Source organism: Chelonia mydas, chromosome 8, assembly GCF_015237465.2.
Source record: "Chelonia mydas isolate rCheMyd1 chromosome 8, rCheMyd1.pri.v2, whole genome shotgun sequence".
In the NCBI taxonomy this organism is placed as follows: Eukaryota; Metazoa; Chordata; order Testudines; family Cheloniidae; genus Chelonia; species Chelonia mydas.
This window is the reverse complement of record NC_057854.1, coordinates 24,418,507-24,444,643: the sequence shown is the minus strand read 5'-3', so window position 1 is coordinate 24,444,643 and position 26,137 is coordinate 24,418,507. Positions and strand designations below refer to the sequence as shown.

The following is a 26,137-nucleotide window of genomic DNA, read 5'->3' as shown; positions in this document are numbered from 1 at the left end:
GAGCTCCTGAAAATGAATTACCCCTCTTTTCATGATGGGAACCCACAGAAGTACAAAAATGGAAACAACTTATGTTTACTTTGACTTACACACTTACTTTGACACATCTCTTGTCAGATGTGTGCAGCACAGTGAATCAGGGCCCTAAAATACAACAGTGTTTATTATAAAATGTTGTTTACTTCTTAATGAAGTGTTCTTATATATATAACCCTCCATTAATTATGCTCTCTCTCATTGTTTGCAAGATTTTATAAGGAACATTTTGCTAAAGAATCAGTCAACTGGAAATGCAATTTAGTAGTTAATCCTCAATCTGCCAGGGTGCACAGACATCCGTTTATTTCTGAAGATATCCTGATGCAGATTAACAAAAGCCTTATATGACCAGAACATGCTATTTATATTACAAAAATATAACATTGAATCATTATTGAGGAAAAAATTCATGTTCTGAGTTTCTACTGATTCCTAAGAAACACTGCACTATTTCAGAGAGGTTATTTAGGGTAAGCATGAGATACCCTTTAAAATGTGTTTCTATACATAGGTTTACAGTACCATAGATATTTCTTCTGTAAAGCATCGAAAGTTCATAAAGGTTAAGATGATAAATGGCTCAGTGAATTGCCAGCCTTTCAACTCAAGGATTTGTGCTGAAGTCCAAGATGAGGTCCAATAAAAAAAAATCACAACTTCGTACAAGATTAGCAATTTCATACGAACAGGCCTAAGGTAAGCATAAAAAAATATATCTTCCCCCTCCAATATTCATTTCAAATGTTCCCAGTTCTCTTTGTCTTTCTGAAGGGGTTTCTTCTCCCTTCCATGTGTATGAATAAAGACCTTAGTTTCATATTTTCCACATATAAAACAAATTATAATGCCTTATTTAAAAGTGATATTTACTTTTCTTAGATAAAGGCCAGATTTTCACAGTTAGGCATGTACTTTCATTTGGACATGCCTAACTTATGTCCCAATAGCCACTGTATATATGCCTTCAAAACACCTAAGTGGCTATGTACATATGGAAATATCAAATTTGCGCATAAAAGCATTGGCTATTTACTCATATATATAATTTACTTATTTTGATATAAAAAGGTTCCTATTTCAAGTTCTATTCACCTTTGCCATCTCTTTGAAAATACACATCACAGAACAGAAACAATTCCAACAGAGACCCCTATAAAACCTCAGGTAAGTGTGATAATCACCTATGTTTTTGTAAGGTTGGTTAATTTCTATTATGCTTCTCCCATCACTGCCTTATTTGATTTGATCTTGAGAAATTGACAAGTCTGTTTATTTATTTGGTACATTTTTAAAAGATAGTCAAGGGTGCCCAGATACTCTCTTCTTATGCTTTCTAAAAAAACAAACGAATAAATAAATGATCACTGATACATGATGATCCATCTTCTATTTTTACCACACTCCCAAGTTATAGGCTCTAGTGACAAATGGTTTACAACCTACCAACACCACCTCGTTTTCTTTGTTTACTTTCTCCACCAGTTAGAACACGCTTGTGTCCTTGAGCAGAAATCTTTAAAAATGGCCCCAAATGATGTTTTTTCCTGTATTATTTATATTTCTATATTTTCAGAATTGGTCAAAAGCATGGTAGGCTTTATATAGCTAATCACTCTCCCCTCAAAGGAAAATATTTTTCTTACTGATTTAGTATCTTACTGCTTACTATAGTGTTCTGAAAAGTCAACAATATTATTTTCTCATTTTCAAAGAAGACAGAGCCTCTGGCTAATTGTATTTTGATTTGAACAATAAATCTGAGGCAAGTTATTTTTGGACATCATTGGTGAAATCCTGGGCCTACCGACAAGGTTCCTATTCACTTCAGTGGAGCCAGAAGTTCACCTAAATGAGTAATTAAGTTTAGAGGGTTTTAAAATTGGTGTAACTTACACTGTCTGACACCACCAATGTACATGTTACCCCCAATTTAGACCCCCCCTGGACTTACTTAAACTCCATTATATTTAGTTTGTTACTTGTGTCATGATACAGCAAAAAATGGAATCTCATGCTGAACATTAAGCATGTAATTAATCCCATTGACTTCAAAATCTGTCCCATTAACTTTAAAATTGTGTGTGTGATTCTAAATGTGTCTAAGGACTGATCCACTTATAGCATGGAAGCATACACTTAACTTTATGTCTCATTGACTTATAGTTAAGAATATAATAAACAACAATAATAAACAACAATTCATAATATTTATCTCTTATATAGTCATATTCAAAGAATTTTATAAAGGAAGTCAGTATCATTATCCCCATTTTACATATGGGGAACTTGAATTACTGAGAGGGGAAAGTGGCCCAATTGCACCCAGCAGGTCAGTGGCAGAACTAGGAATATAATCCAGGTTTCCTGAGTTCCAGTGCTTTGCTGGAGCAGGTTCTTAGTTACATTTAGATTCACATGCACAACTTGTAATTTATTGCTCCAGTTCACACCTTATATCACATCTGAATTTGTCGCAGTGAATCTGACATGCTGTAACTCATGTGCCAAGGGGCCAGAACAAAGGAGCACAGTAAGAAAAACAAGTTACAGAGTGTTACAACTTCTTGTGCATTCTTCTGGGTCTTCAGCATATAAATTACAAGAACTTAGACTCTTATATCCCACCTCCCCTCAGCAAGTGGATGTAATTAGATCTAAGGAAATATAAATAAGTATAAGGGAGCATGTCAAGGTTCCTCCCCCACTCTGAACTCTAGGGTACAGATGTGGGGACCTGCATGAAAAAAAAACCTCCTAAGCTTATCTTTACCAGCTTAGGTCAAAACTTCCCCAAGGTACAAAATATTCCACCCTTTGTCCTTGGATTGGCCGCTACCACCACCAAACAAATACTGGTTACTGGGGAAGAGCTGTTTGGACACGTCTTTCCCCCCAAAATACTTCCCAAAACCTTGCACCCCACTTCCTGGACAAGGTTTGGTAAAAAGCCTCACCAATTTGCCTAGGTGACTACAGACCCAGACCCTTGGATCTTAAGAACAATGAACAATCCTCCCAACACTTGCACCCCCCCTTTCCAGGGAAATGTTGGATAAAAAGCCTCACCAATTTGCATAGGTGACCACAGACCCAAACCCTTGGATCTGAGAACAATGAAAAAGCATTCAGTTTTCTTACAAGAAGACTTTTAATAGAAATAGAAGTAAATAGAAATAAAAAAAAAATCCCCCCTGTAAAATCAGGATGGTAAATACTTTACAGGGTAATTAGATTCAAAACATAGAGAACCCCTCTAGGCAAAACCTTAAGTTACAAAAAAGATACACAGACAGAAATAGTTATTCTATTCAGCACAATTCTTTTCTCAGCCATTTAAAGAAATCATAATCTAACACGTACCTAGCTAGATTACTTACTAAAAGTTCTAAGGCTTCATTCCTGGTCTGTCCCCGGCAAAGACAAAATATAGACAGACACACATACCCTTTGTTTCTCTCCCTCCTCCCAGCTTTTGAAATTATCTTGTCTCCTCATTGGTCATTTTGGTCAGGTGCCAGCGAGGTTACCTTTAGCTTCTTAACCCTTTACAGGTGAGAGGAGATTTCCTCTGGCCAGGAGGGATTTTACAGGGGTTTACCCTTCCCTTTATATTTATGACACGCCCCCCAAATCTCAGCTAGGGTGAAACACTGGCTGGGATTTCTTCCTGGAGCTCTAGGAAAAACAGAGTTAATAAGACACATGCATCTCTAAATATACTACCAAGTACATAAAGACTAACAATATTTTCTACATCTCAAGGACGATTTTAACCAGTTGATTCTGGGAAACTTTCACGGGAGAGTGCATCAGCCACTTTGTTAGAAGCTCCTGAGATGTGTTGGATGTCAAAATCAAAATCTTGGAGAGCTAAACTCCACCGAAGAAGTTTTTTTGCTATTTTCTTTGACCGTGTGAAGCCACTTCAGTGCAGCATGGTCGGTTTGCAGGTGGAAACGCCGTCCCCAAACATATGGGCGTAGCTTTTCCAGAGCGTAGACAATGGCGTAACATTCTTTTTCAGTGACTGACCAGTGGCTTTCCCTCTCAGACAGTTTTTTGCTGAGAAACACTACAGGGTGGAATTCTTGATCAGGTCCTTTTTGCATTAAAACTGCTCCCACACCACGCTCGGACGCATCTGTGGTTACTAGGAACGGTTTGTCAAAGTCTGGGGCCCTTAGTACAGGGTCAGACATGAGTGTCGCTTTAAGCTTGTTAAAGGCCTTCTGACACTTTTCGGTCCACTGAACCGCATTTGGCTGTTTCTTTTTGGTTAGGTCTGTCAGTGGGGCGGCGATTTGGCTGTAGTGCGGTACAAATCGTCTGTAATAACCGGCCAAGCCTAAGAAGGATTGAACCTGTTTCTTTGACTTTGGGACAGGCCACTTTTGGATAGCATCCACTTTGGCCTGTAGGGGGCTGATAGTTCCTTGACCCACCTGGTGTCCAAGGTAAGTCACTCTGTTTAGGCCTATTTGACACTTCTTAGCCTTAACAGTTAGTCCTGCCTCCCTTATGCGCTCAAGGACTTTTTGTAGATGTTCCAGGTGGTCTGCCCAGGAATCCGAAAATATGGCCACATCGTCAAGGTAGGCGACTGCATATTCTCCTAATCCTGCTAGGAGACCATCTACAAGTCTTTGGAAGGTGGCGGGTGCATTTCGCAGCCCGAAAGGGAGTACATTAAATTCATACAGCCCGAGATGTGTGGTGAAGGCTGACCTTTCCTTGGCAGATTCATCTAGCGGTACCTGCCAGTACCCCTTGGTTAAGTCCAAGGTAGAGATGAACTGGGCCCGTCCCAGTTTCTCTAATAGTTCATCTGTGCGTGGCATTGGATAGTTGTCTGGGCGAGTTACAGCATTTAGCTTACGGTAGTCCACGCAAAAACGTATTTCCCCATCTGGTTTGGGAACTAGAACCACTGGAGATGCCCATGCACTTTCAGAGGGGCGGATTACACCCATCTGTAACATATCCCGGATCTCCCGTTCTATAGCAGTTTTAGCTTGAGGAGACACCCGGTAAGGTTGGACTCTAATTGGGCGAGCATTACCTGTGTCAATGGAGTGGTATGCCCGTTCAGTCAGTCCTGGGGTGGCTGAGAACGTTGGCGCGTAGCTAGTGCACAGCTCCTGGATCTGCTGTCGCTGCATACGCCCAAGGGTCATGGAGAGGTTCACCTCTTCCACACCACCAGCACATTTCCCTTCGTAGTAGACACCTTCAGGCCACTCAGCGTCGTCTCCTCCCTGGGCTGTAAACTGACAAACCTTTAATTCTCTGGAATAAAAGGGCTTTAGAGAATTAATATGGTACACCTTAGGCTTTCGGTTGGAGGTGGGGAATGCTATGAGATAATTAACAGCTCCCAGGCGCTCCTGGACCGTGAATGGCCCTTCCCACGATGCTTCCATTTTATGGGCCTGGAGCGCCTTTAAGACCATGACCTGGTCCCCTACTTTGAAGGAACGCTCTCTGGCATGTTTATCATACCAGGCTTTTTGCTCTTTTTGAGCATCCTGTAAGTTTTCTTTAGCAAGGGCTAAAGAGGTTCGGAGGGTGTTTTGTAGGTTGGTTACAAAGTCCAGAATGTTAGTTCCTGGAGAAGGTGTAAATCCCTCCCATTGCTGCTTCACCAACTGCAATGGCCCCTTAACCTCACGGCCATATACAAGTTCAAATGGGGAAAACCCTAAACTGGGGTGTGGTACAGCTCTGTAGGCAAAGAGCAACTGCTGCAACACTAGGTCCCAATCATTGGAGTGCTCATTTACGAATTTACGTATCATGGCCCCCAAAGTTCCATTAAACTTCTCCACCATGCCATTTGTTTGATGGTGGTAAGGAGTGGCAACCAAGTGATTTACCCCATGAGCTTCCCAAAGGTTTTTCATAGTTCCTGCCAGGAAATTAGTCCCTGCATCTGTGAGGATGTCGGAGGGCCAACCTACCCTGGCAAAAATGTCTGCTAGTGCCTGGCACACACTTTTAGCCCTGGTGTTGCTTAGAGCTACTGCTTCCGGCCATCGGGTGGCAAAATCCATGAAAGTCAGTATGTACTGCTTTCCTCTGGGTGTCTTTTTCGGAAAAGGACCCAGAATATCCACAGCTACTCGCTGAAATGGAACTTCAATGATGGGGAGTGGCTGGAGAGGGGCTTTGACCTGGTCTTGGGGCTTTCCCACTCTTTGGCACACCTCACAAGACTGGACATAGGTAGAAACATCCTTGCCCATTCCCTCCCAGTGGAATGACCCCCCCAAACGGTCTTTGGTCCTGTTCACCCCAGCATGGCCACTAGGGTGATCATGGGCTAAGCTCAAGAGCTTGGCCCGGTATTTAGTTGGAACTACCAACTGTCTCTGCGGATGCCAGTCTTCCTGGTGTCCACCAGAAAGAGTTTCCTTGTATAAAAGTCCTCTTTCTACAACAAACCTGGATCGATTAGAAGAGCTGAGAGGCGGTGGGTGGCTCTGTGCCGCCGTCCAAGCTCTCTGGAGGCTTTCATCTGCTTCCTGTTCGGTCTGGAACTGTTCCCTTGAGGCTGGAGACATCAGTTCCTTATTGGATTGTGGACCTAGGCTTGGTCCCTCTGGAAGCGATATAGGGGATGGGGCTGTTTCTGTTGACTGTGAACCGCTCTCCGCTGGTGAACTATGTTGGGATTCAGGCTCCGGCTGAGCCTCTTGTGTCGGGTTATCGGCTGCTGTCGGTTCAGGGTCGGTGGGGCCCTCTGGTGTTGAGGTTGCAAGTACTGGATTCAGTGCTGGCAATGGGTCTGGTGTTGGTTGTTCGGCTGGTTCCGGTTCTGGGACTGGTTCCGTCTGGGTCTCTGGGACTGGATCCACTACTGCTGTTGCAGACATTGGTCTGGGGTCCGGATCCATCACCTCTGACCGGGTCCTGATAGAAGTTTCCGGAACAGAGCTAGGCTTCACGGCTTGGTTAGCCTGGCTGCGGGTGACCGTTCCCACCCTCTTGGCCTGCTTCACATGATTGGCCAAGTCTTCCCCCAACAGCATGGGGATGGGATAATCATCATAGACTGCAAAAGTCCACGTTCCGGACCAGCCCTTGTACTGGACAGGCAACTTGGCTGTAGGCAAATCGAAAGAGTTGGACTTGAAGGGTTGAATCGTCACTTGGATCTCTGGGTTGATTAAATTGGGGTCCACTAAGGAAGCATGGATAGCTGACACTTGTGCTCCGGTGTCCCTCCACGCGGTGACCTTCTTCCCGCCCACACTCACAGTTTCCCTCCGCTCCAAGGGTATCTGGGAGGTATCTGGGCCTGTGGACCTCTGGTGCGATTCCGGTGCAATGAACTGTAATCTGTTGGGGTTCTTGGGGCAGTTGGCCTTTACATGCCCCAGCTCGTTACATTTAAAACATCGTCCAGCTGACTGGTCACTGGGGCGAGGAGGGTTGCTGGAGAACGGGGTGGTGGGACGATAAGGGGTCTGGAGGGTTCTTTGGGAGGTAGGTGGGGCTTTGGGCGGCCCCCGGTAATAGGGTGTGGTCTGGGGTTGTCCCTTCTGGTCTCCGCTCCAACTGCGACCAGTTTTTTTCTTCTCTGCCACCTCCACCCATCTGGCTCCAATCTCTCCTGCCTCGATTACAGTTTTGGGCTTCCCATCTAGGATGTACCTTTCTATTTCTTCAGGAACACCCTCTAAGAATTGTTCCATTTGCATTAGGAAGGGCAAATTTACTGGAGATTCAACACTTGCTCCGGATATCCAGGCCTCCCAATGCTTCACAATGTGGTAGGCATGTCGGGTAAATGACACATCTGGTTTCCACCTTAGGGCTCTGAACCTCCGACGAGACTGCTCGGGTGTTATCCCCATTCTGACTCTCGCCTTGGATTTAAACAGTTCATACTTGTTCATGTGTTCTTTAGGCATTTCAGCTGCCACCTCAGCTAAGGGTCCACTGAGCTGCGGCCTCAGCTCTACCATGTATTGGTCAGTAGAGATGTTGTACCCAAGGCAGGCCCTTTCGAAGTTTTCTAGGAAGGCCTCAGTATCATCGCCTGCTTTGTAGGTGGGGAACTTTCTGGGATGGGAAGTGGTACTTGGAGAAGGATAACTAGGGTTTGTTGGGATATTCTCCTGAGCCTTTATCTTCTCTATCTCCTCCACATACTTCCTCTCTTTTTCCTTCTCCTCCAGTTCTTTGTCCCTTGCTTCCATAGCTCTCCTGTGAGCAGCCGCTTGGTGTTGTTCTGCCTCTTTCGCTGCCTCTTTCGCTGCCTCCCTTTCTTGTTCCTTCTCCTCCTTCTTCAGCCGCATGAGTTCTATCTGTCTTTCATGTTCCCTTTGTCTTTCCTCAGCCTGAAATCTGGCTAATTCCAGCCGTAGTCGAGCCGCAGATTTTGTCATTCTAACCTCTCTGTTTTTAACTAACTTTACACCCGAGGTTTAGAAATAAACAAAAAAAAACTTGGCTGTAAAATTTTGCTGTGCTGGAATAGAATACCTATTCTCTGATAGTGATTGTCAGCCTACAGAAAAAAAAAAAAACAATTCCCTTGTCTCTGCTCTGGGCCCAAATCAAAGCAAAAACTTCCAGCTACTTTGAAACCTGTTTACCCAGCCCAAAGAAAAACCAAGTTTCCTTTTTAAACTTGTGCTCCTTGTAAAAAATCAAAATCCAAAAAAAAAACCCTTGCCACTTTTGTCTCCAGGCAAATGGGTAGAACACCCCCCCTTCTACTTACTTTTAGGGAAAAAAAAAACTCTGGGTTGGAAGACTGTGAATTTCCCTGCAGGAGTTAAGTACCCTGCCTCCAGGCAAAGAAAACCTGCAATTCACAAAGATAATCCCCTTTTGTCTCTGCTTGGCCACAAAGCAGAGAAAAAAAAACAAGCTGCTTTCAGTTTCAGCTGCTTCTGGACTTCCTTTTTAAAAATCTGTATTTCTAGTTCAACAAAATCTCAACTGGATCTCAAAATGATTTCAGGTTAATCCCACCACTCTGCCACCATGTCAAGGTTCCTCCCCCACTCTGAACTCTAGGGTACAGATGTGGGGACCTGCATGAAAAAAAAACCTCCTAAGCTTATCTTTACCAGCTTAGGTCAAAACTTCCCCAAGGTACAAAATATTCCACCCTTTGTCCTTGGATTGGCCGCTACCACCACCAAACAAATACTGGTTACTGGGGAAGAGCTGTTTGGACACGTCTTTCCCCCCAAAATACTTCCCAAAACCTTGCACCCCACTTCCTGGACAAGGTTTGGTAAAAAGCCTCACCAATTTGCCTAGGTGACTACAGACCCAGACCCTTGGATCTTAAGAACAATGAACAATCCTCCCAACACTTGCACCCCCCCTTTCCAGGGAAATGTTGGATAAAAAGCCTCACCAATTTGCATAGGTGACCACAGACCCAAACCCTTGGATCTGAGAACAATGAAAAAGCATTCAGTTTTCTTACAAGAAGACTTTTAATAGAAATAGAAGTAAATAGAAATAAAAAAAAAATCCCCCCTGTAAAATCAGGATGGTAAATACTTTACAGGGTAATTAGATTCAAAACATAGAGAACCCCTCTAGGCAAAACCTTAAGTTACAAAAAAGATACACAGACAGAAATAGTTATTCTATTCAGCACAATTCTTTTCTCAGCCATTTAAAGAAATCATAATCTAACACGTACCTAGCTAGATTACTTACTAAAAGTTCTAAGGCTTCATTCCTGGTCTGTCCCCGGCAAAGACAAAATATAGACAGACACACATACCCTTTGTTTCTCTCCCTCCTCCCAGCTTTTGAAATTATCTTGTCTCCTCATTGGTCATTTTGGTCAGGTGCCAGCGAGGTTACCTTTAGCTTCTTAACCCTTTACAGGTGAGAGGAGATTTCCTCTGGCCAGGAGGGATTTTACAGGGGTTTACCCTTCCCTTTATATTTATGACAGAGCAATTTTATACTACTTTACAAATCACTTCTGAATTTGAGCCCATGAGCACAAATCCTGTTCCCTGGAAAGTCACTGGGAGGTTTCCCATTAATTTCTTTGGGGATAAGACTGGACCTGTTTGAATATCTTTCTTTATTAACATCACATATTGTTCACAGTCCATATTTCACAGGTTTCAGAGTAGCAGCCGTGTTAGTCTGTATTCGCAAAAAGGAGGACTTGTGGCACCTTAGAGACTAACAAATTTGAGCATAAGCTTTCGTGAGCTACAGCTCACTTCAGATGCATATTTGCAACTTTCACTCAGAGAATGCAAGTTCTGCACTTTAGTGGAGAAATTCTCTCATCTCCAGAGGCAAAACAAGACATATGCATTGCTTAAGTCCCATTTAAGACCTACTTTGTTAGCAAAAGTGGAATTTAAGTAGATGATAGGCACTAGGCTGGCCTTCTGTCCAGAGTGAATGTGTCAAATCATTTCCCTGACCTAGAAACTGAGAACTTTCTACAATGAGTGAAAGAAAGAAAGGAAGATTTAAGTATAAGTTAAAAAAAAAGCTTGAGGAAAATGCTTTGTCCAATGTAATGTATTATGATTACATATTTTCATCCATCTATAGTGTATCTTAATGTTATTTCCATGTTCCCATTTATGAAAACATCTCTAGCTAAAAGAAATTATGCTATATTGTCCAAATTCTCTTCTGTTATACCTGTGATATCCCACTGACTTCAATGGATATAGCACCAGTGTGAGGAGAGAACTGGGTCCATGGTATCCATTGCAGATTTTCAGTCACCCAGTGGATAAGGATGTCCAGTTCTTGTTAGAAATTAATGGGAACTGAGCAAGCAGTTCCCACTATCTGTGTTCAAAGGAACTGGTAATGTAATAAATGTCCATAAAATATGCTGCACTGTCTAGTCTACCTGACATGAAAATTGAATGATCTTAAATAATGCCCAGGTGAACAATTTTATATATTTATTTTCAAATCGCAACTCCACACTCCTTCATTGTCCATCCTGCTAGGAATGGCTACTCAGGCACTCGCTACTGCCACTCTCACTTTTGACCATGGACTGTTGGTCTGTCTGGAGCAGCTGTTGCGTAAGAATTCTGGGGGCATCTCCAGAGACCTATGATCACTCTCTATTTTGTGAGACAGTGGTTCTTACTACAGGGACAGAGCAGAGAAATTCAGATTGCAGTAGACTCTAGTTAATGTGTTAAATAATGTTTACTAAAGGAATAATTGGACAGTTAAATACAAACTCTTATTGCTTTAATACAGAGCACAATACGCTGTCTATCGCCATAATACCTATGCACATAGGTAGAGATATGAAATGGTAGCAATATGAAACAAAAGCAAAGAAATAAAGCCCAAGGAGTGCATATATAGTACTCTAGTTGATGTGCTACATGTCCTCCTCTGTGACCAATCTGCAGAAGATATGAGTTTGTTACAGCCCTATCTTTAGCTTAAGCTGTATCAGCTCTGGAGGCCACCAGCCCTTGTTTGCTGGACACGGAGGCATAAGCGGGGGGTTGTCTAACATTTAATTGCTGTGGGACTCACACATTTGGGATAAGCTTTCTATGCCCAGAAGTAAGTGAATTCCTACCTCTATCCACTCCATTGAGAACCCTCTTCTATCCACTGAATGCAAGTCTGAGAATTGTGTGGAAGAATATCTCTGTATGTCTTAACTGCTGGGATGGAGTATAAGCAAAAAAGGGACCAAAGTAACACAGATCCCTCTACACCAGAATCAACAGCTAAAAATGAATCCAGAAACAAGCTGGAAGGTTGTGGAGCCTGTGGCTCACAGATGTAATATGAACCATATAAGAAACATCACCTAATAAGAACAATAAAAAGGGTAGATTTGTTTATATTCTACTATCCTGGAAATTCTGTTTGTTGCTGTGTAAAAATCAAAGATCACACTTTTCTTTTTTTATTAACACTTCTTCCCTCTCAGAGTTTGAGAGATTAAGGCTCTCTGAAAGACTTTCTGGCATCATTTTACATTTTAACCAATGTAATTTGGAGTACACTAAAACAATTTAGCTTGAAAGTTATGGACAAGTAATGTAGTTGCTAAAGTGGAAGTTACTAAAAGGGCTTATCTGGTTTCTCAAATCCCTTATACACTTGCCAACAGGAAACTACAGTCTTTCCATGGGCCATCTATAATCTTTTAAGATATGAAGTTACTGATAATGGGATCCTGGTGGGACTTTCACCTCCCTATTAATGTTTCAAATCCAGCTCATGTCAGGCTGTTTGGTGGTCTAAGTTTGATAAATAGAGGCTGTTCCTATTTCCAGTTCCTATGGGTCTGGTAACCCCATCACAAACTATCACCATAATTGACACAAACTACAACCCTTGCCAGAAGCCTCAGCAGAAGGGCCAAGGAAGAATGGGCATGAAGAGCTAAACAACACTTGAACTCAGGCATGCTCTCTCACTGTCCCCGAACTCTAGAATACTTGTTGGATGGGGAAGCTCACACTTACTCTCCCTGTGCTGTACCAACTCTGGACAGTCAGAACCCTAAGTTCACAATAATCTAAACAATTATAATACTAAAAAAGCTACATTGTTTAACAAAAAAAAATCAATTCAATTTTCCTGTAGCCATTTACAACATGAAATTTCTTACACTGCAGTTTTCTATGTTAGTAAGATTCATCCTGTGCCTTGTCATGGGGCCATAGCTGGATATCCCGCTCCTGCTGAGTAGCACCTTACTCCATGAATGGTCCCATTGACTTCAGTAGGACCTTTAATTAATAAAGTGGTCATTGGTATTTGTGAGAGTATCAGAATCTAACACATAATCAGAACAGCTCTGTGAATACTGCAAAACCAAAGTTCAGCAATATTTACTCAGTTTCTGAACGACTGTTCAGTTCCACAATAGTCACACCCATTTTTACTTGCTATATACTCACATTTCATGTGTTTTTGTTTATATTAATGTTTGAGAAACATGTTCATATGAATATCCATATTCACATGTGAACAAGAGTATTTCTGTACCAACGCATGATGAATATTTGTTGTTCATTATTTGCCACTAAGCATTTGTTATTTTCCTGCTTTAGCCATCCAGATACAGAGCAGAAATATTACCATGTAATGAGGCGAGCAATCTGACACCACAAATAAAAAAAAAAGTGACTAGTCAAAGTCCAGCATTTCACAAACGACCAATACTCTGAGATTTGTTCACATGAACAATTTCTATAACAACTAAGAATAGTGAAAATTCAAAAGCTGCTCATGAACAATATGCAAACAGAATAGGGTCTAAATTAGTGAGCAAACTTATTCACAGACAATAGCTGCAGTAATTCGATATACATTGGCTTGTAGTTGCATGTGCAAGGAGTTTAATTAAACGTTTGTGCTCATCACTATGGTGTCTCTCTGGAACAAATATGTAATTATTGGAGGAACATCAAATATGTCATCATTTGTTAATCCATTTAACTTTTTAGAGCTACAGTCAGTTAATTTGGTGACCATAGCAGTTCTATTTGGCATCAAGCATCGGCATTTTTAAAAATTTACAAAAACAAATATTTTAATGCACAAATTTGATATGAAATATGAACACTGAGCCTGATTCTTGTCTCACTTTCCAGCAGTGAAAGTAACTCTACTTAAGTCAATGGCGTTCCACTCCTGTGAAACAGGTGTACATGGGAGGACAAACTGAATATGAAATACAATTATGAATGTCATGAAACTGTATACAAGCATATCTTAACACATTAGTGTGTAGGGTCATAAGAATGTGCTTTGTAGAAGTGCAAAAAAAAATCTAAACTAATAAATGTTGTGAAACTGTAGTGGTAAAGTAGTCCAGTGTTGTAACATAACCATTGTTTTGAGACAATGAATGAACTCCTAGTCCCACTGAAGTCAATGGGACTGGAATTTCATCCAATAACTTTAACTTACTTTATTATTCTAAAAGTCTCTCTTAAACCTTTCAAATGCCCACAAAGTGCAACAAGTGAAATTTCAATTCACACAAGTTGTTTTATGCAGCTATTTGCATTCATAGTAAGAAATACCCTCATGAGAAATTTTTTAGCTATATTTTCTGTGTACTTAATTATTTTGGGCCAGATCCTGCAAATACTTACTTATTTAACTTTACATTTCCACTGAAGTCATGTGCTTTACATTCAGAACTTATTTAAATTCTTAGCTGAACTGAGATATAATCTCCAAGTGGTTCAGAACAACAGCTACATAAAGCAATGACAGACAAAAAAAAGTCCCATGAGTTATTAATGTCACTAGAGTGTCATACAAATACTTAGACACATCTTATTATGAATAACTGGTACTCAGGACTATGTCTCCACGTACTTTCAAGACTAATGTTTTAATATGAACATTGTCTCCACAATAGAAGTAAAGAACTTTCTTAAATTTTATTTAGAATTAAAGTTACTCTTTTATACTGACAGATTTTAATGAAGTGATTAGTACCTTTATTTTTCAAATACTAATGTAATAAAATATCAAAGTTAAGATGACTCTGTTATTTACTCTCTAGAATATGAGATCAGGGAGGGGAAGGGACTATTGAATACCAACTGGTTATTAGCAAAACACAGCACTTTTTGATGGGTCTTCAGATGTAATTTTAAATCATGAATTCACATCTCAAAGAGTTTTATTTAGTCTTTTAAAAGTTCATTAGGAAATTCATCTCCGAGAATATGGATTCAGAAAATCCACCAGCAAGAGCAAAGGAATGGGGAAAAGGGAGTTAAAACAAATTTTCTGGTTTTACTTTACTTGAAGAAAGATAACATAGTCTGGAACCCTGTGTGTATGTAAACTGTGCACATTTTCCAGTAAAGAAGAAGAAAGACACACATGGAAGGATATAAACAGAGACATGGTCACCTCAAAAGAAGGCTTCAACATTTATTCAGGGTGTTTCTTAATTTTAAATGCAGTAAAGGTTCATTTTCATTGCTTTATTCATGGTAATAGTAAAACATTCCTTAAGAAATCAAAGAGACATTACACATCCTTACAAATAAACAAAATGCTTTTCCTCATGGGCTCATGATGCTTCACATCACTATTACACTTTTGCTCTATTTCTAGTTATTTTACTTTCCATCTGGGATTGTGTGAAGCTCAGTTTTACAGCAAAGATTTTTTGTTTGTTTGTTTTCCTACACAGAGAAAACCAATGGCTTTTCTGCCTAGAAAGAAAAACCCAACCATTGGAACTGCTCAGTCTGATTTCTATTTAAAATCATGATAGCCTGCTTTCAATATGGCAGTACATGGGGGGTGGGGGTTAAAAAGAGAAAGTACATGTGAAACAGGAGCCCATCTGTTTTTCAATATTATTAAAAATATAAAGGGGAAGGGATACTACCTGCATTAATACACGAAAGAAAGGAGCCCTTATGTGACTGTGGGAATATTCTATCAGGCCATGAATGGCAATGTACTTTGCAATGCAATGATACTTTGTCACCTAACCTGTTAAATGCACAGTCCACAGTTTTGACAAGAATGCCTGGTTCAGCATAATGCTTTGCAATGCAGCAATACTGAACCCCCCCCCCCCTTATATCCTCTCTATACACACACTCCCTCTTTTTCCCTCTATTACTAAGATATTTGTTTTCTATTTCCATTTATGTATGCAACAGACACACACAGCAAGCATGGGACTTCTGTACTGTACACGTCAGTATCTATGTGTGAGGAATACACCCGTTATCATGCCAGTGTAAACATTTGCCTAACATGAGTGACTATATGGATAACATACACCCTGATACTACATCCCACTGCTGACTGCCTCGGCTTCAAACACCATCAATAACAGAAATGCAGATCTGTCCTGGCTTCCTCAAGCCAGCGAGATTTGCATACGAAAGTGGATCTCTGTCCTTGGTCCTGATTCCTTGCACTGGTTTTGTTACCTTGGTACTGAAGAAATGTAAATACAGGGTCTTGGAGACATACAAGCCCAAGCACAGCCATGATGTGACAGCTTAGGAGGAAGCAAGGATGAATACAGTGACAATCTGCCCACAAAACACGGCTATATTATAACTCCATGCACTGTAGCAAACCTTAAACCAAAGAGAAAAGGCTTCCTGAATGTGGCATCAAATTCCACAGAAAAATCAGGCATGTACCACCCTTCACTTAGCCTCCCCATTCCCCTCAATGCAAGAATTGTAAAGCCAATAAAACACAGCAAGATCCTAGCAGCAAAGGAGATCGATGGAGTCAATGCTACTCTCTAAACCTTCAGCATTCACACAACAGCTCTGTGCATTTGAAAACAGTATCTTCGTCCCCCCCCCACACACACACAAACACACACACAATCCTCAGCAAACAAGCAGAAAAGCACATCTTACCACTGGATGAGGGAGAGAAGCACAAGTGCCCACACCATCATTTTGAGCGAAAATGCAGGATTCGAGCTCCCCCGGCTTGTTGGATTTGGAGGACACATCTCTCTTTTTCTCCCCCCCTTTCCTCTTGGTTGCAGATGGATCCTTCCCTTTCCTTCTTTATTTTTATTTTGTTGGTGGTTTCCACCCCACCCCCCCCTACGAGGTCCCGTCAGTGGGATGATACATTGCACCCAGCTGCAGGAATTAATATTCAAAGGGGGCAGAAATTAGACCTGCCCAAGCCTTTTGCAGCTACAATATAAAAAAGTCAGTTTAGACAGCTTCCAAATCTAGAGAAATAATATAACTGGGAGGAAAAGGATGGGAGAGAGGGAGAACACACACAACACAAGCAGGCAAGGTAAGGAGAAGCACACTCACACACAAGCACATACTCACACAGACACCGGTACACAGACAACACAATCCATCAGCACAGGAGAAAGGGAAAGGAGGGGGGGCAAAAGAGGGGGGGAAAGAATAAAGCAATGGAGCTTCTGCCTGAATGCAGATTAACTCTGAGGTCAAAGTGGAAATGATGCACGCTGCTGCAGCACAGATTAACACATGCGTGGTGTCAGCCGAGGTGCTTTTTAACCTTTGATTACACATATGCAGGCAGCCCGGGTTTTCATTCTGGAGGCAAGAAAGATCTGGCAAGTACAGAAAGGAAGGTTGAAAGAAAAAGCTTCCCCTATGATGCAGAGCATCCTCATTGCTTTTAACAGCCTGGAAATCATTATTGGAAAGGGTAAAAAATAGAAAGGATGGACGGTGGGGGGAGTGAAAGAAGGGAGGGATGGTTGTTGCTAAGTAACTCAGGAAATGGGGAAGGCAGCATTGGTAGAGTTGCTATGAATGAGGTGGTTTAGTGTGTGATAGGATTAGGGAGAATTCGCAAGGATCTGATCTCCCCTCCCCCTAATAAAATCAGACTAGACAGATGCAGGAAATGCCCTAAAAAAAGGCTAAATGGATAGGGTGAAGAACAATGAGTGTGTGTAAAAGCTGGACCTTGCCAGATCCTGCCAATTTGTGTCCCCAACCTCCCAAATTCCACTGGCCAAAGAGACAATAAGTCTAGATACTTTTTTGCCACACACACAAATTGAGACCACAACATATCCCAGTGCAAGAATGCCATAAAAATCCCAATCTAGCACCTGGATTCTGCCAGATCCTACCAAGTTTTGGCCCCAGATTCCACTGCCTAAATAGAGAACAAGTCTTGATGCCCTTATTGGATACAGAACAAGAACAAAAATCAGGATAATTCCATTTCTTAAATGGAGAACAAGTTGAGATGTTCCTCATGAAGCAAAAACTTCTGGATCTTACCACCAGCCAAGATACTTAGATCTGGCATCTGGATCCTTCTGGAAAATGCCAATTTCTAGCGCCCCCCCCCCCAACTCCCACTACTAAATAGAGAATAAATCTAGCTAATCCAAGTGTACCTAAAATTACAGATATTGACATATTTTGGTGCAACAAAGCCTCAAAAACCCAGATCCAACCCCTGGAAGCCAATTTTGCTTCTAACTCCCCCAAATATGACTGCATAAATAAAGAACAAGTTTAGCCACTCTGAGTGCATAAAACTATCCTGACTCCGATGTAGCCTCAGGCTATGGTGCCTCAAAAACTTATATTTAACACCTAGATCCTATGTTTATCATTGATTTACAAATTATGGTTATGATTCCTAAAACCACTGTAACTTGATGACTTCAGTGGAAATACTCCTGATTTATACTAAAATAAGTGAGATCACGTTTAGGCCCTACACATATAAGAATCATTTCACCCACCAGTGTCCTGCAGCCAGTTCTGAGATAAATGCTGCAAATTATGCTACCAAATCTGTCAGTATCTCAATACGTATATATTATACATATTTATATTTGAAACCCAATTCACAGTGCCCTTGTTCCTCTCTGGTAGAATAAAGGATTGTAAACTGGCCAGATCTGGCCCATGGGGAATATCCCCAGCATTAAAGCGTTCCCAGACTGCTGTTGAACTGCTGCAATTGACCTCTGGTATACTAGACCCTGGGCCAGAGCACAGCTGCATTCCATCTACTCAGCTGTCAGTACAGCCTTTTGGGAGTTCTGCCTTTGAGAGTAATTTAGAGCAGCCCTTAGGCTGAGAGCCAAACTGGCCTCTGGTTGTCCTAGGAAACCAGGGGATATAAAGGTGTTGTTCAGCCATCACTGTCCTATCCATTGGCTGCTACGCTGAATAGAGCTCAGCCACACCTATGAATGCGGCCCATCACATTTATAAGGCACCCTTCACCTTTTTTTCCCCCAGTGTCAATTAACAGACTGTTCAATGGACAACAGTGAGGCCAGCGGAGAATTCCCCTATTGGAGGAGAAAACCCCAGCTGGTGTAAATAAACTGCTGCAACTCTGCCTCACCTTTCCAGAGGAGGGGGCATGTTTGGCAATTGAGGATGGGTGCTACACTAATCCTCCACTGGCTTACAGTCCATTAAGGATCCTATGTAAGTGGCACAATTTAGAGCAGCCTGGCAGCAGCTGTCTTGTCAGAGACAGAACTGGCCCTTAGAATCAGGGAAGTATAACTGTGTCCCTGACACCTCCCCCACCTTCTATCCTGCCCAAGCAAACCTCTAGTGCATGAATGAAACTTACCCTTCAATGGCTATTACCCCAATGGCTAGTACATTAGTTTTACATTTCATCCATATTGTGGCACAATATTACAGTACTTTTGATGGCTCTAATAGCATAACATGCATTCAAATGTATCAAGTCTATTTTTTAAAATAAATTTGTAACTTTGGGGTGGCTATATACTTTGAGTGATTTTAGGGACAATTTTTTACCCCAGCTCCACCCGGTTTTGTGCCTGGGCATCCATGAGGGCACAACTAATTAGCAGCAAATTCCCCCCTCTTCCCCATTCCTGTAGTCCCCAGGTGAGATCACTCAGACATGAAAGTACTTGACCACAACCATTAATCAATATTTGGGTATCAAAGCAGTAGGAAATGTGGGGGCACATAATTATGAATGAAAAACTGTTCCTGCAATTAAGGAGACGCTAGCTATTGAGTACCTGGCCTTTCAGATGTTTTAGTGTTCTAGTTTCTGGTTATATAGACAACTTTTTCTGCAAACAGGTTGTTTATTTGTTCCCGGTAACAAGTAATGTAGCATCTGCTGCTAGCTAAATCTAGGAGGCTATTTGCCATTTATATACATATTGCCAAAGGAAATGTGGCCTTCTAGTTTTGCTGGCAGATGTGCTGGAATTAAACTGTGAAGTTTTAATAAGATCTTATTAAATTAACATGAAGGACCAAATTCACAGCCAGGCTGTGATTTAGTCTAATTGTGTGTGTGTGTGTGTGTGTGGTTTTTTTTCCCCAAGCTCCAGTATGTGTGAGAAATTAACGCCGCCCTCCCACCCCATATGAACATGGCACTGAATTTTCAATTGAACATATGATGACTGCACAATTTTTATGACTGTATTTATGTATATCTTCTGAAAATGAAGATGTAATAATTACACAGGTGGGTAATTATGATAAAAAAATTCATTCAGAGTTAGACCAGAAGTACAATTTTTAAAGTGCCTTAGTGAGGGGTTAAATGACTTTACAAATGATACAGAGCATATCGCAGTGTGCAAATTGGGAATAGAATCCATGTCTTTTGTTTCCCCCTAGATAACTATTCACTGCTCCTGAGTGGGATAAACTAATATCAAAATACAGAAACAGCATAATTGAAATTAAACTTCTAACTTATCTTAAAATCATATGATATTTTATAAAAACAAATTCAAAGCAAAGAAGAGGGTTTCAAAATATTGATAGTTGGTTGTTTGTGTGTATGTATGTGCTCTGATGAGTTTGACCATGAAGAAACTTCTGAATTGGACTTGTCAGAAAAAGAGACTGGAAAGAGGATCCCACAATCAGATCTATGGGTCTAGTCTCCTTTCAGTCCATCTTCAAAACACTGATTAGCTTTCAGAGGAGCTATAGTACACATGTGAACTGAATAGAAAATATATCCAGTAGAGTGAGATTAAAATCTCAGTTCTGAGATGATTATCCACTTCTTAATGGACAGGATTTCTAGGTCTTGCAAAAAGCTCATTAGATCAATTCTTCCTGAACACCACTGCAACTGTCAGGATTTATACATTTATATTCATACCAATTGCTGGGTCATGTGTTGCAAATTACTACATTTTATATATAAATTAAGTGAACACTGAAACAAACACACAAAATATTGCATTAATTTATTTACTTTGATTTTGATGTAAATTAAAAAAAATGTTAATTGTTGACTAAATTCCCCTACCATCCTTGGAGTGCTCAAGTATTTAATGTTGCAATCTCCTAACAAAAACATACTCTTATCCAAAATTGCTGATTTTACCATTAACATCTAACATCTCCCCATCCCCAAACTCTCTGGATAAAGACTCTTGAGAGACCTTCCTAATAACTGGGAGAAAAGATAGGCTTTGCAACATGTCTGGAAGGTCTGGTTGTATGGGACTAAGGGAAGAAGCACATTCTAAAGTGGTGGGGTCATCACACAGAATGCCCTACCAGCAACAGTCAGCTCCAGCCTATAAATAATGGGGTGGTTTTGAAACCAATTTCACCTACTCCTAAGGACTGCAAGTGTATCAATATGATTTGCCCCACCTCAGGGGGAGCTCTAAAAGGCATGGTGTCTACATATTAGACACTACTAACAACTACATTGCACTCTGTTAAAGGGTGGGATGGTACTGTACATCCATCTCTATATCTGGAAGGTTCTGTTGGCTGATGGAGTAGTTCCAGCTCTTCCCTGTCTTATCTGGAGTAGCTAGTGTCTCTACTTAAACTAGCTTAGTTCAGTCCTTGCCCCGAAAGTATCACCAGCCCCTGGTTGAGGCTCCGTGCACACTCCCTTGGACACCCCACCTCCCACACATGATTTTATCACAGTTTAGCTCATCATGAACTAAGCTGCACATTGTTAATAACAGGGAAATAAAACATTGTGTAAAGGTAACACCAAGTAACAAATTCAGGAAATTAAAAATGAATTATAAGACTTGAATTCTTAGAGCCTTCCATGGACATTTTTTGTCTTTGAAATACTGTTTTAAATAATTATTTTATGGTATTTGATGTTTACAATGAACCCAATAGATTATTTAATCATTCGTGAAGTAATTTAGGAATCAGCACTTCCTAATGGAGTGATATGTCTGCCAACACATTCTACACCTCCCAGATGCTCAAAGTGAGCACTGTCAATTTGGACTTCAAATTATTTAGTAATGTTTTAAAGCACCGTGTATATAACAGTGCAATCTCTCCAGTCAGTTATTTAACCCAGCTAATGGTCAGTTTGTTACTGTATTAAGTCCACTCACTTTTGCTGTAGTGTACATTAAAGGTCAGGCTGGCTAGGAGGTGGAGGACAGACTCATGCATTATTTTTTCACTTTTTCAGTTCATTTTTTTCATTTACTTTGCGGAATTGTGGTGTTTAATCTTTTTATGCTTTTGGAAAATTAAATATGTAAGGACTTTCATGGCTTACTATAACAAAAATGGGGCCTTTGAGGATGGTAAAATGCCCATTCTACACTTCTGTAATATTAGTCTTGTTCCCAAATGAAGAATAAAAATGCAAGTTCACATTAACCAAGAAAACTTTCTAGTCATTACCTTCTCTATCCTGCTTCTCTATTCTATCAGACAGCAAGCAAGGTAGCATCACCCGATATTTAGTTTCTGCAGAAATGCAAGAAAAATGTTATGGCCTCAAATATCCGGAAAGCTGTTATTTAATTCAGAAAGAAGGCATTATTTTATTATCCTTTTCACCATCTTTAAAGACAACATTGTTTCTTTCCAGAGAAAGTAAAATTTATAATTTTCCAATTTAGACTGCAATTCAGGAAAACATTTAGGTATACACTTACATTTAAAACCACGTTTAACTTCAGTGGACTTTAATGTGATTTAAGCATGTGCATGAGTGGTGTCTTGAGTAGGGATGCTCTTCTAAATCAGGACCTTAATTAGCAGACAAGGATGCAGACTCATGTAGATTAAGATGGTGAAACAAAGGCTAGTGTTCATAGTAAAATTACTCAACCCAAAATGTCAGTGTTTAGCGTTGAGCTACCATTATTTTCCTAGTGAGAACAAGCCATATGTTATTAAGTTGCTTCGATGCCACATATATGGATTTATCTCATAGCACTCTAAACTCAAATCTAGCAGCACTAGGAAATAACTACTTTTGTTCTTTCATGGGTCCCCTAATATTCCTGTTTCTCACCTCTGTAACATATTGAACATCCCTATGACACACCCTCTTATATCTGAAAACCAACTATTTGTGGACTCTTGTGGTCATCATCTTTCTGGTGCAGAAAAAACCCCAGTGCAACTCCTTTCAAACCCTATCAGCCTATGTTGAGCATCAAGTAGACCAGAAGAGTCACTTAAGTGTGATTCAAGAAACATCACAAAGAATTGAGCACATTGGATCCAGTCATGTTCCCATTAATTCAATTGCAAAACTGCTATTGACTGAAATGTTGCAGGACTCTGCAGCAGTCGTAGCTCCCTGCCATCAGGAACTGATCCTTGGTCTTGCACTTCCCTATCTGGTTAACAGAGATAATTTAGAAACCTTCAAACTATTTGGGCTCCTTTCCTAGAACTGTAAGATTAGTTCAACATTTCTCTATTTAAAGGGAATGAATGTATGGACTCTTACTAACAGACCTGCTGGCTGCCTCACAGGTGTTACTACAGCCCAAAGACTGTTGTCAAGGCTTCAGCTCCTATATATCCCCTTCATAGACAATTATAGCTATTGCATCCATATATTTTATCATGCACCCAGTGACTACATCCTATCTCTTAGCAGACTCCTTAATTCCCCCGCAAGCTTCCACACAGAGAAAGTCACCACAGAGCAAGATCTGAGAAGTCACCTTGTGTAGACCCTTCAGGGACTGTGGCTTACTCTCAGCATAAAGCAAAGTCCAACAGTATAAACATTTTACAGAAAAAAATGCCCTTTGTAAAGCATAAGGATTTCGTTGCTAAGTCTTCTACTCTTGGGATAAGGTTGTAAGAGAGTCAGCCCAGTAACAGCTATTAATGAAAATATGATCTGGGAAAAACTACCTGCAGCAGTGCGAGGACTCACTGGTGTGATGTCTCCTGCTGGTTGTCTCAGGAATTAGTTCTTCCAGCCTGGAGCACCCTCTACAGGCCAGTGTCTCGGCTGCTGCTGGCCCACGTGTCCCTCCCGGACCCCAGTGCCCCTTTACCTCGGGGTGCTGCCCCTGGCAGTGCACCCACAGTCTGGGTCTCCCCTCCTAGGGGAATCCCCAACCTTCTATCCCCTCCTTGCCTCAGTGGCTACTGCCAGTGACCATCTAGCCCCTGCTCAATGGGACAAACTGCAGTCTGTAAACCATTCATCATCGGCAAGGAGGTTGGACCAGCTGCCTCTGCCTATTTCCAGGCTACCCCTCTGTACCCCCAGTACCTTTCCTGGCCTTTAGCAAGGTCTGTAGCCTAGGGGTTTTCCAGGCTGAAGCTCCCCAGCTCCTCTGGCCTTCCTCCTGCCCTGCTCCACTCTAGGTACCCTGCTCAGCTCCCAGGCAGCCAGGTCCCTCTCTTTCTACAGCTAGAGAGATACTCTCTCTGCCTGAGCTCCTGGCTCACAGCCCTTTAAGAGTGCCTGCTGTGGCCTGATTGGGTCGTGGCCCCAGGTGTGGCTGCCTTCCCAATCAGCCTAGCCTTTTCTCTCAGCCCCAGTCTCCGAGGGCTGGCTTTAACCCTTTCCGAGCAGGAGCAGGGTGACCACCCCACTACGCTACCCATCAATTCATTCTGTAGTATACATCGCACCAGAATTCGAAGTTTCCTTTGGGACACAGTGTAGTTGCTTGAGACTCTCTAGTGCAGGGATCAGCAATTTTTGGCACTCGGCCCATCAGGGAAAAGGCACTGGTGGGCTGGGCCAGTTTGTTTACCTGCAGTATCCACAGGTTCGGCAGATCGCAGCTCCCACTGGGATTCCAGGCCAATGGGAGTTGTGGGAAGAGGTGGCCTACCCTCGCCGCTTCCCGCAGCCCCCACTGACCTGGAACGGCAAACCACAGCCAGTGGGAGCTGCGATCGGTCGAACGCGCAGATGCTGTAGGTAAATAAACCATCCTGGCCCACCAGCGGCTTTCCCTGATGGGCCATGTGCCAAAGTTTGCCGATCCCTGCTCTAGTGTAAGGAAAAATTCCAAGTGGAAAGCTCTGCTCATCTATGCTAGACTAAAGGAGATGGTTTAGGAGGTCTAAGCATATTATTTTGAAGTAGCTACACTTCCTTGCAACACATGTTCAAAAGATGTCAGGTCAGCTCAGCACTTTGTTCTTCTCTGGTAGATGTATGGGACAAAATTCAACTGTTAGTGTAAGTTGTAAATGGGCACAAAAATGCATGTATTTTAATGAGTTTTTGCTTACCTGAGAGCCAGACCACATCTATCAAGACTGGATCTTGACCTGCTGAGTTCTATGTAGTTTGTTGTTTGGCAAGTCTTTCTGGTAAACTTAAGTTCTAATCCAATTTAATGTTTGTTCTGTATAAACATTGAAGATGGCCCATTATATCTTTAAATAAATACTTGTTTATTATTAGTTAATGATTGTATAATGATAATAAAAGGACAATGATAGTGTTTTATGCAGTTGATTAAAGATTATAAATAAGAGTAAAATTCTGCAATACAAAAGAGTTACATTGATTTCTTTTAAGGGAGAAGAAAAACTGGTATAACATGTTGGTAAAGGGTTCCAGTTAGATATGTAGTGTTTTGAGTACACTCGACCATGCAAACAGATCATGAGTATGCAAATCAACATCTCTTTTTCTTTCAAAAGTTTGAACTTTATCAGTGTTACACATGTCTGTAAAGCTACATGAAGCAGATAAAACAGCATAATTAGATGCAAATATTTAAAACAATTATAACTAACAGTAATAGAACTTTTATTTGTGATGTATGGGTTGAATGCCTCAGCAGTCAATGAAATACACGTGGGATCAGATCCTGAACACCACTGACATAGCACCATTAAAACTAATGCGCTATACCAATTACACCTGCTGAGGCTCTGTCCTATGGTTAAAAAGTAGTTATCTAATCCTAAAGAATTTTATCACCACTACAGACTAAGGGACAAGGTTTTTGATACTTTTTCTCCTGATATTTCTAAGCGCACTGAGTCCTTAGAGATTATTTCCATAATTATAGGGTGAGTGTGGATCAACTTTCACCATATATAGGCCCAGTTAACGCACCAAGCATCCTGGGGCAAGGGTCATATTTTTGTGCTCTGTTTGTACTATGCCTAGCACAATGGGGTCCTGGTCCATATTCACAGAGCCAGTTATCTCATCATAGAAGGCAATCAGGTTGGTCAGGCATGACTTGCCCTTGGTGAATCTATGTTGACTGTTCCTGATCACCTTCCTCTCCTTCCAGTGCTTCAAAATGGATTCCTTGAGGACCTGTTCCAAGATTTTTCCAGGGACGGAGGTGAGACTGACCAGCCTGTAGTTCCCCGGATTCTCCTTCTTCCATTTTTTAAAGATGGGCATTATA

General features: G+C 41.3%; 1 protein-coding gene across 2 annotated transcripts in view; it reads right to left on the bottom strand.

Moving 5' to 3' along the window:
- The window catches only part of GABRG2 (gamma-aminobutyric acid type A receptor subunit gamma2), a 99,001-nt gene extending 81,920 nt beyond the window's left edge, over window positions 1-17,081 (bottom strand). Inside the window, exon 1 of one of the 2 annotated variants that reach the window (XM_007071445.3) lies at window positions 16,410-17,081. In XM_007071445.3, coding sequence (XP_007071507.1) covers window positions 16,410-16,507 — 98 coding nt within the window. In that variant the 5' untranslated portion in view covers window positions 16,508-17,081. The remainder of the gene's footprint in view (window positions 1-16,409) is intronic. The other variant, XM_037907730.2, reaches the window with a different exon arrangement.
- Window positions 17,082-26,137: the final 9,056 nt, after the last annotated feature.